The sequence below is a fragment of the Cyprinodon variegatus genome, unplaced genomic scaffold, assembly GCF_000732505.1.
Source record: "Cyprinodon variegatus isolate N-32 unplaced genomic scaffold, C_variegatus-1.0 Scaffold7, whole genome shotgun sequence".
NCBI lineage: Eukaryota > Metazoa > Chordata > Actinopteri > Cyprinodontiformes > Cyprinodontidae > Cyprinodon > Cyprinodon variegatus.
This window is the reverse complement of record NW_015150460.1, coordinates 2,915,134-2,925,018: the sequence shown is the minus strand read 5'-3', so window position 1 is coordinate 2,925,018 and position 9,885 is coordinate 2,915,134. Positions and strand designations below refer to the sequence as shown.

At 37.3% G+C, this 9,885-nt stretch overlaps 2 protein-coding genes across 5 annotated transcripts; both read right to left on the bottom strand.

Moving 5' to 3' along the window:
* Positions 1-718: 718 nt before the first annotated feature.
* On the bottom strand, positions 719-3,790 carry LOC107085553 (transcription factor Spi-C-like). Of its 3 annotated transcripts, none has more exons than XM_015375934.1 (5): positions 3,706-3,790; positions 3,542-3,626; positions 3,364-3,458; positions 1,430-1,583; positions 719-1,061 (listed from the first exon to the last, which is right to left on the bottom strand). In XM_015375934.1, exons 1-5 carry the CDS (start codon positions 3,706-3,708, stop codon positions 754-756), a joined length of 645 nt encoding a protein of 214 aa, XP_015231420.1. In that variant the 5' UTR covers positions 3,709-3,790; the 3' UTR covers positions 719-753. The 3 variants fall into 3 exon arrangements, with proteins under 3 accessions (XP_015231420.1, XP_015231429.1, XP_015231436.1); XM_015375943.1 differs by having other exon boundaries at positions 3,364-3,455; XM_015375950.1 differs by lacking the exons at positions 3,364-3,458; positions 3,542-3,626; positions 3,706-3,790 and adding an exon at positions 2,417-2,533.
* A 432-nt stretch (positions 3,791-4,222) lies between these two features.
* LOC107085532 (transcription factor Spi-C-like) lies at positions 4,223-6,286 on the bottom strand. 2 transcript variants are annotated; one of them, XM_015375906.1, is made up of 5 exons: positions 6,192-6,286; positions 6,012-6,099; positions 5,815-5,936; positions 5,631-5,733; positions 4,223-5,551 (listed from the first exon to the last, which is right to left on the bottom strand). In XM_015375906.1, the coding sequence occupies exons 1-5, from the start codon at positions 6,264-6,266 to the stop codon at positions 5,070-5,072; spliced, it is 870 nt and encodes a 289-aa protein (XP_015231392.1). In that variant the 5' UTR covers positions 6,267-6,286; the 3' UTR covers positions 4,223-5,069. The 2 variants fall into 2 exon arrangements, with proteins under 2 accessions (XP_015231392.1, XP_015231384.1); XM_015375898.1 differs by having other exon boundaries at positions 5,631-5,736; positions 6,192-6,285.
* Between the last annotated feature and the right edge of the window lie 3,599 nt (positions 6,287-9,885).

Sequence of the window (9,885 nt, the reverse complement as noted above, 5' to 3'; positions counted from 1 at the left end):
CTGTAAATAAATGCTATTTTAAAATGGATATTCAAACATACGTAACTGGATACTTCAACAAGACAAATGATTTAAAGTTCGGCTGTTGGGAAATCCCCTCTCTAATGCCACTTTCCTAAAGCTGCTGTTTTGCTGTTTTTGCTTGAAAAGTAGACATTGCATCTGTGCAGTTAGCTCTGCATGTGTTCAGCTTTAATACAAAGCTGTATTTGTTCATTTCTTGAGCATGCCGAATCAAAAGTGACGTTAAGAGTACCGTTACACTCCTACAAAACAGGGATCAAAGTGGCTTTGGAACAGATTATATATTAAGCTTTGGGAATGGCCCCAAGTTGAGGTGTATTGAAGGTTTCTCTTCTATGCTTAAAAAATAAGTTTGTGCCAGAAAGCCAGCAATTTAAATAAGCTCTGCCTTTGACATAATGTGAGTTCAAATATTTAGCAGTATTAAGCCAGTAGTTTGGTGATTGGATGCAAATTATAGAGGTCAAGGTGCAACTTGCTAAGAAACATTTCTATAAACATTACATATTATACCCTCTCTGTCTAATTCTGAGCTTTTACAGTAGATAAAATACAAAACTGTTTATTTAAGAAGCATCAAAGGTATCTTTAAAAGCCCCAAATGTTTGACATTGATGCTAATGAGTGTATGCAACAATGCAAAAGTCTTTATTTTGTTTCAGTATTTACACAAAATGCTTTCAAAGGCAGAAAAGTAAAAAGTGAAACGAGAAAAGGCTTCATAAAAATCTACAGATGTCCTCTGTGGCTCTTCTGCAGCGATATCAGGGTGTCCCGGCTGAACTGGTAGGTGAGCTTTTTCTTCACCTTGAAGATGTGGCCGGACCGGGCATAGTTCCTCAGAGCCCGGGACATCTTCTGATAGGTCATGGGCCTCTTGTTGCCCTTCCTCTGGCCCCAGAGCAACGCCACCTGGTCCTTGTTCCTGGAGGAGAAGCTGAAAACCCCGGCCGCCGCCGGCACCCAGGACAAACAGTGGGCCATGCTCGGATCCTGCAGCATCTCAAACAGGAAGTGAAAGAGCCGCAGCCTTCTGCCTGCAGGTGTTGAGCAAACTGTGAGTGGCATACGTGATAAATGGGGTTTAAATGGGAGATGCTTAAATGAATATCCACTGTCCCCATGCCAGAGCAGTTAATGCTTGTTACAGTTAATCATTCCCTCAGCTACATTCCCAGAAAATCTCTAAAGCGATCACAATTAAGTCAGAGACTAGGACTTGTAAACACTGCGGTTATCTGATAGATATGTAAAATAAGCTCATTGCGCTAAGCCATGCACAGCACCTTTGTGTTTTACAGTAAAGGGCTGGTCCTTTATTTGCTCTCTTGGTATTATTTCCCCCCAGGCTAATAGCAACTGTGACAATAACAGTATCTAATGGTCAAAAAAAAGGAGAACTCACCCCTGCCTGCCGCTGTGGCTGTGTGTTTGGATGATTGTCTCGCTGAAACAAAGTTTGGCTGTGACCCACGCTCAGACAATGTCGCTGTTGTGTTTTGGCCAAAGACTGCTCGGGTGTCATGTGTTAGGAAGGTCTGAAATGCGGGTTTGATGTCCTTTGACAGAGGGGGAAATACAAGGGGATATGGGTTAGTTTAAAATAACCAATAAGCTCATTTATTTTAGGTATTATGATGAAAAGGTGAAACTTAAAGATTTATTACACTCAAGCTCATTTGTTTTAACTATATTTACTATATCAATATGGAGTCATTTGGAGGCAAATATGCTTGAATTTAGGTAAGTCTTGATTCTGATCTGTATAGCTTCTGTATGGGGTTTTGATCATGACAGTTTGCTGATCAATCCAGGCCAGTGATTGTTGGTCATTAAAGCAGTTATTGGTACATTTGGCAGATTTCCTGTTAGATGGCAGCAGAAATTTGGAATAACAGACTTTTGAGAGAAATCAGGTGATCTATTATAATAATAATAATGAATTTTATTTGTAACGCACTTTACACTTGACTTCAAATCTCAAAGTGCTACAAAGTGCTACATTTAAAAAAGGGAAAATTAAAACAAGTTTAAAAGACCATAACATTAAAAACAGAGTAAAAAGACAATCATTAAAATCAATACATTCAAAGGCATACGTAGCCTATTAAAAAAAAATAATAATAAAATCTGTCTCAAGTCTTCTTATAGACTTGAAGGTATTCCAATCAGAATACAGTTAAATAAATACCGGGCGAGACATTGAAATTGTTCATCAGTATAAATATTTTGGGTCTATCATAGATGACAAATTAACTTTCAACAGCAACACAGACATGCTATGTAAGAAAGGGCAGCAGCGCTTATACTGCCTGAGAAAGTTAGCCAGGTTTCAGGTTGACAAAACTCTAATGACCATGTTCTACAGATCTTTTATAGAGGCCATACTTACCTTCTCTGCCATCTGCTGGTATGCTCTTCTTAATGTAAAGAACAAGAATGCCATATCTAAGATTATTAAGGTGTGGAGTAAGATCATGGGTGTTCAACAGAAAAACATGACTGAAATGTATGAAGATCAGGTAATCAGGAAGGCTGAGTCCATTTTGGATAAAATATACCCATCCCCTACATAACGAATTTCAGTTTCTACCCTCTGCTTCCCGTTTTAAATACCCACCAGTTCGGACCAACAGATACAAACACTCCTTTATTCCCTCTGCTCTTCAGCTGCTAAACTCTACCAGGAAAAGCAGATAGCCATATGTTGCATGCATTCAGGCCTATGCTCTCATTTGCACATATTTATTTACTTTTTATTATTTTTTACATTTTCTCTTTTATCCTCCTTACTTTTATCTTTTTAAATATTTATGTGTCTCTTGTGCTTCTTTTTTTTTTATCTGTGATTTGTGAAATGTGAACATGTGTGTGAAAGGTGTACTACTACTGCACAAAAATTGCCCATATTTGGACAAATAAAAGCTACTGAACTGAACTTAACCTTGGACATCTGAACTGCAGCTCAGGCCTTTTCGCACTTATCCTGCTTCAGATGTTGCGTAACTCAGCGAATGGGTCTTTTTTAGCTCGGTCTGCAATGTCTGTCAGCGGATTCTTTTGTAACTTTCTCTAACCACACTTTTTCCTTCCACTACATTTTCCTCTAAGTCCCTAAATACCGCAGTCTCATACATGATTTAGTAACCCTAAATATGTTCCTGTATTAGAAATGATGTTTTTAAAATCAAGCATGAGTTGTAGTTTTTAATAAGCTGTGAATTCCAGTTGTCAAAATCTGATCTATGTGCAGTAAATCTATGCTTGAATTGTATGTTTTAAATTCATTTCTTAAAATAAATTAATGTTTTATTGAATTTACTTGTTGAATATGCTTACAGATGCATCATGGTATGTCCAGGTCTGATCGCAGGTTTCCACAGCCATGTCTACTCCACATGCTGGCACAACTGTATCGCAAGATCGGTTTTCTGCTGGAAAAAAAGTTGCACTTGATAAAAACAATACTCCATTTATATTGTGTAGTAAAATAATTTTTCCAGTATTCTCTCTATACCATTTTCTGCAGTGCTTTGTCTGTAGTACTCCTCCAGAAAATCTAAAATCACTTCCAAGTCAGACTGATTTTCCTGAAAAGAATTCTGATAAATATGGACGATTAAAACAAAATTTTTTAAAATAATACCAATGTAATTACAGTGATATAAGGCTGCTCTTTACCATCACAGACGATCATCCGCTGCAGTTCAGTCCTGGCAGTTTTACCTAAATGACTCTGAGATGTTTAAGCCTTCTTATACCCTCCCATGTCAGCACATCACCAAATGATTTCTGCTCCCTGAACTACCTGAAACAATGACCACCGATCCCACAAAACCCCCACCACACCACCACCAAGGCAGCTCATCAACAAAGCCTCCCAACACTGACCACATCCTCCCCGCTGAAGCAGATAAGAACCAAAACGGGCGGCAGCCTTTGCGCAGGATTCAGTTTTCAGAAAAAAAAAAAGAAAACATACCGGCTGGCACATTTTTCCTCACAGGATGTGTCTAAATTTTTATATATTCTTGGTGGCTGTAATATTTCATTACACAGGAGACGCCGTTAGAGGTTTAGAAATGATGCTGAAAATGTCGCTAAAAGTCAGGAAATAAACACAATGAAGGAGATCTACCAAATTTTTTACCTATGTAAAACATTTATTTTTTAACAAGTGTATACATTTTTAATGCCTGATGTCTTACACAATGCAAAAAAATAAAAATAAAAACTGTCATATTTCACATAAATGGCTTTTAAAGTTGGGCTTTACATGTTTTTCTTATACATTTTGCTCCATGTTTATATATCTAAGGTTAATTTAGTAATATTTTAAAAAACGTTTTATCAAAATTTTAAAAAAGTTTAAAAACTGCAAACTTTTAAAACATTACATATGAAATAAATGTGTACAGCTTAGTTTATTTTTAATAGAAATAAAATTTTCATGCCCTGCAGCAGATTTGATCTGCTGCAGATTATCTGATAATCTATGAAGTGATTTTGCTAAATGCCATCGGACATTCAAAAAGGTCAACTAATTTACAATACAATGAATGCTTTAGTGTTTAATAACATACAAAAACAATGTGTTCCACTTTAAAATCAGTGTAACATGAACAAAAGATCAACAAAACTTCCTATAATATTAAGTTTAATATGTTTTTGATTTATCAAAATAGTTTTCAGAGAAATAAAAACCTTATGTAAACGTTAAATATCTTCATATAAACCTAAAATTGCTTCTGTAGTTAAAACATTGGACTGATACCAACAGAGAAAACTCACAAATTACAAAAATATATACACACATCAACTAGAGAACATTAACCATTGAGCAAAGACAGATTTTCTTTGAATCTAAACATATTTTCTGACCATATTTACAGATTATTTACACAAACTGCTAAAAGGATTGGACCACATTTTTTTTAGAGGTCATTTTAGCTCATCATTAACAGTATATTAAGTTGCAGCATGCAGACAAGAGTCTTTATGAATCCTTTTATACATGAAAGCAACAGGATGTCCTGCCTTTTATTTCACAGTTTGGCAGAGCTGTGTGAGGTGAAGCTGGAGGCCAGGTCGTAGTCTTCCTGAAGCTGGTAGTGTCCGTACCAGCCGTGCCAGTCCGTGGCTGCAGACCCAGAGTAGCTCTGCTCGGGGAGGCTTTCCTGCCGACTGTGGACTTCATCCTGCGTGGGTTGGCGCTGCAGTTGCATGGGTACCTGCGCAGAGCCGAGCCTGTGCAGGATGTCCGGGTTGAACTGGTAGGTTAGCTTGCGGCGCACTTTGACGATCTCGCCAGTGCGGCTGTAGTTCCTCAGGGCTCTTGCCATCTTCTGGTACGTCATCGTCTTGCGGTTTCCCTTGCGCTGGCCCCAGCACTCAGCCAGCTTTTCCTTGTTCTTGGAGATGAAGTGGAAGGTACCGCTGCCGCTGTCTGTCCACTGTATGGAGTCGCCCATGGTTGGGTCATTCAGGGCTTCATGGAGGTACTCATACAGCCTCAACTTCTTACGTCCTGTGAAGATAAATATTAACCTCTTTAACCCTGATTCAACAGTAAAAATACTTCTTTAAATCCTTAAATAAAAAAATACCTTTATTGTTCCTCTGAGGGGGTAAGATGGAGTAGAAATGTGGAGGATCATTCTGAACTGAGTGGCTCAACGAGACATCAGGGATGCCCTGAGGCCAGGGTTGCTGCTGAGAGATTTAAAGTCAATCCTAAAGCCAGCATTTTTGCGAATAATACTTTAAATCCAGGCACTTTTCAATACTTACAGCAGATTCACTCCAGTCGTACCCTGCAGTTGGGATGTCCGACTGGTGTGTGACGAAGCAGCAAGACATCTGAAACTGGAGAGAAGATGGCGGGCCGCCCAGCGTCTCAAAATATTTGTAATCTGGAAGAGAAAGATAATTTAGACTTTAAGGCATCAAGGTTTTCTTTTAATAGCTTGAAATGCAACAGGATGTACCTGTATCGTTGTATCCATTGTGTGAATGCTGCTGAATAACATCTATTGCATCCTGAAAGTGTTGGTTGATTTCAGGATCTAAAGATGACTGAAAAAAACCCAAACAAATTTAGTATCAAAATAGAAAAGTTAAGTAAACTTTCCTCCTTGATGTAAATATAAAACACTCCAATAACTCACCATCTTATAAGTCTGAGCGTTTCCATCAGTTGAGGCCATTTCTGTCCAAATAAAGCGAATGGTGCAGGTACACATCCTGCACAGGTATATATATACGGGACGCAGTACTCCAGAACCTCAGCCACATTTCATAGGCCAGTCAATTTAGATATGTTTATTTCACTCACTTCTTCTTTCCTGGTAGCACAGATAATGCTGAGCATCTCTCTCTCTCTCTCTCTCTCTCTCTCTCTCTTTCCCCGCATTAAGATCACAATCTACCAAAAACAATGCGCTGTTTTTTTGTGCACACTTAAGCCTGGAATACCACCAATATCTAGCGTGACCAAAGAATTTGCATATGGGGCGCTTGATATATCTAATGTACACATCTATGTTTAAACCTGCAGGTTTAGGTAGGAATTTCTAACCATCATCATATATTTTCTTGTGACAACTTAAACCAATGAATTGCACACAAAAGTGTCAATTTTAACCTTTAAATAAATTCTTAATTACTTAGAAATTCTAGTTTTGTTTTCTCTGAAAACCTGATAAAAAACGGCTAATTTTTTAGATGTGTTCTGCATTTACCTGCAGTGTGTAGGCCAGAAATGGAATAAAAGTGAAAACCAATTAAACACCCAATTTACCTGAATGCTATAAACACTTCTGGCCGTGATTGTATAAGTTAATGGTTAATGCTGGGGTGGCTACTGCAAAGCCAGCTCGTGCCTTTCTTTACCCAACAGAGCTGGCTCTGCTGTTCAAATAAACAGAGTCCTTTTTTCGAGAAGTTCATTTATCTCTCCCCTGCAGTTTTAAATATCAACTGACTTGTTCCTGAAGTTCCCCTTTCAGTCCAGTAAAAGTACGACACAAGCCAGCGCCCTGAGAGCTCCACAGCAGCTCAGACAAAAGAGTCGGGCATGCATGGATTACTGCATATATAAAAGATTACATAATCGGCTTTCCTAACATTACTTCACTAGGATGTGAAGGGATTTATAATCATATATGTTACAATTTTCAAGCGTTAAACTCTTTTTTTCTGTTAATTTTAAGTAACAATGAACACCTTGTCACAGGAAAAGACCATATTGTCTGTAAGCATGCAAACCTGAGTGTGTGTGTGTGTTTGTGTATGTATTTAGACGTGTGTTTCCTGCCTGTGTGGCAGGCTGATAAAAAAAACAAAGAACCACAAACCTTTTCCCCCTCTCCCACTCTGTGTTTCCATTCTCCCATTCGGGGTGAAGCTCCATAAATTAGAGACCACAAGCTGTCGGGCTGCAGCTGAAGCCTGACAGATGGGCGCTACTGTTGGGATGAGGAGTGGGCTCCATCGGCCTGATGTTTGGCTCTTTGTTTTTTACTTCTTAAAAAATATATATAATGTGTTTTTTTAGTTTCTTTCTAAAAGAAATCATATATTTTACACTAGTTCTTATCGTCATCTATCTGACAGATTGACTTTCACTAACATTGATCATTATCAGAATATTTTATTAAATTCTGCAGCAAATCTATGGCTGAGAAGGATAAAAAGTCAAAAAGATGCAATGACGGACTGAAATGGTCTAGCAGAACCTCCAAACAGCTACGTATTAACAAGTGATATTGGGCCTTCTGTTTTTAGACTTGATGATTTCATCTGTAGATGACATCATGTTTCCTCTAACACATCATATGGGATACATCCCTATCAGCAATTATTATGCTTCTGATAAACCCGTAAAAATCGTTGCAGAAATGGTTATAAACAAACACATTTTGCATAAGAACTTCTGTAAAATATATGATTTCTTTTAGAAAGGTCCCCTCTCCCACTCTGTGTTTCGATTCTCCCATTCGGGGTGAAGCTCCATAAATTAGAGACCATAAGCTGTTGGGCTGCAGCTGAAGCTTTGTTTGTTCCTTCTTAGAAAAATATAATCTTTTATTCTGGTGACCTTTCTTAAAGAAATCATATATTTTACAGTAGTTCTTATGTAAAATGTGTTTATTTATAACCATTTCTTCAACGACTTTTACTGGGTTATCAGAAGCATAATAATTGCTGATAGGGATGTATCCCATATGATGTGTTAGAGGAAACATGATGTCATCTACAGATGAAATCATCAAGTCTAAAAACAGAAGGCCCAATATCACTTGTTAATACGTAGCTGTTTTGAGGTTCTGCTAGACCATTTCAGTCCGTCATTGCATCTTTTTGACTTTTTATCTTTCTCAGCCATAGATTTGCTGCAGAATTTAAAAACAATATCCTGATAATGATCAATTTTAGTGAAAGTCAGTCTGTCAGATAGATGATGATGCATTTAAATGCAGAATACAATGGTAAAAAGTGAAGCTTGTGGTGAACTTAGATTGCAGCTGACCCTGGTCCCATGTCCTTAAACAAAAGCCTGAGTCATTATGACATGTTTGTGTTGATTTGCTGTATTTGGTATTTCTCAAATATGAAAATGGGATTTTTGACCAAAGAACCAACAGAAAAATCGCCTCACGTTAAAATGAGGGTGGAACATACAACCTAAACTTGTCAAATCCAAACATGAACACCTTGAAATTTCTAATCACACTGGCTTACAATAAGATAATGTACTTTTTTTTTTGTTTATCCACAAACCTGCTTGTATTTGTGGGTTAAGTGGCTGTTATTGTGCGACCTCTGGATTTCTGGTACATATTTTTACATGAAATATAGCCCATATGTTGGTTCCTAGTGATGTATTTGGTTGTTACTTTGTAAATTGCTCTAGAAGTGTTATATTACCATATCATTTCATGGAAACCGGCCCAAACAAACAATCTTTTAGTCTTTTTCTTATTGTCCTGTCTTTAAAATTTAACAAGCTAGCTAGAAGTCTGAAGCTATTTGGAATTTTTCCTGTTTCTCTGAGCTTTCTTTGCAAGTTCGATGCCGTTCTTAGATGTTTTCAACTTTTAGATCATCTTTTTTTAAAGATGACCTTTTATTGATGGGCTTCAAGACTTTTCTATATTTAAGGGAACTAAAATTATTGATAATCTTAGATTAATCTGGAAAAATAGTCCAGAAATAAGTAAAAATTTCTTAAATTAAGTGTATTTCCCCTTTATTTGAATAGATAAATGAGATCGTTTGGCAATGGAATGAGTATTTTTACTCTTAAAATAATATAATTCAATAATATGCACTTAAATAAGACCATGCAGTTGTTTTTTTCTTATTTTAAATCTAAATTGTCTTGTTCCATTGGTAGAATGTCTCTTTTATCTCCTCAATTCAAGAACAAATGCACTTATTTTCAGAAAAAATTACTTTTTTTCCCAGTGCACAGCAGCAAAATCTCAAAATCCTGCTTTTATGGACTTTGTCACAGTTGCAGATTATCCTATCAGATTAAAAGTTTGATCAAAATGTATATTTTTTTCCACATATATAGAAATATCCCTTGTCTTGAATTCCACCTGCTTTGATCACCTTTTTGTTCTAATTTAAAGTCACTGTAGTGGAATAGCAGTTTGGTTAAGAAAATCTAGAGGATCATCATGTTTGTGTGTGATCTGCAGCTTTATCTCTCCGAACAAAGGAGCACTTCCCTTCCCCTTCTAATTTCAATAACTGCGTGCATGTTGGCTGTGGTGAGGGTGCGGCAGGCAAACCGCAGCACAGTCAGTCGTATTGTTCTTCTTTATTTACTGGCACTCGATGAAAATCAAGAAG

Excerpts from the sequence above, each read along its gene's own strand:
- LOC107085553 (XM_015375934.1), bottom strand. Across the intron at positions 1,584-3,363 it reads GGACATACCATGATGCATCT|GACATCAAACCCGCATTTCA; the intron begins GTAAGCATATTC and ends CCTCTGTCAAAG. Across the intron at positions 1,062-1,429 it reads AGCCACAGCGGCAGGCAGGG|GCAGAAGGCTGCGGCTCTTT; the intron begins GTGAGTTCTCCT and ends CAACACCTGCAG.
- LOC107085532 (XM_015375898.1), bottom strand. The coding sequence starts at position 6,266 with ATGTGTACCTGCACCATTCGCTTTATTTGGACAGAAATGGCCTCAACT. Across the intron at positions 6,100-6,191 it reads ACGCTCAGACTTATAAGATG|TCATCTTTAGATCCTGAAAT; the intron begins GTGAGTTATTGG and ends GGTTTTTTTCAG. Across the intron at positions 5,552-5,630 it reads CCCTCAGAGGAACAATAAAG|GACGTAAGAAGTTGAGGCTG; the intron begins GTATTTTTTTAT and ends TTATCTTCACAG.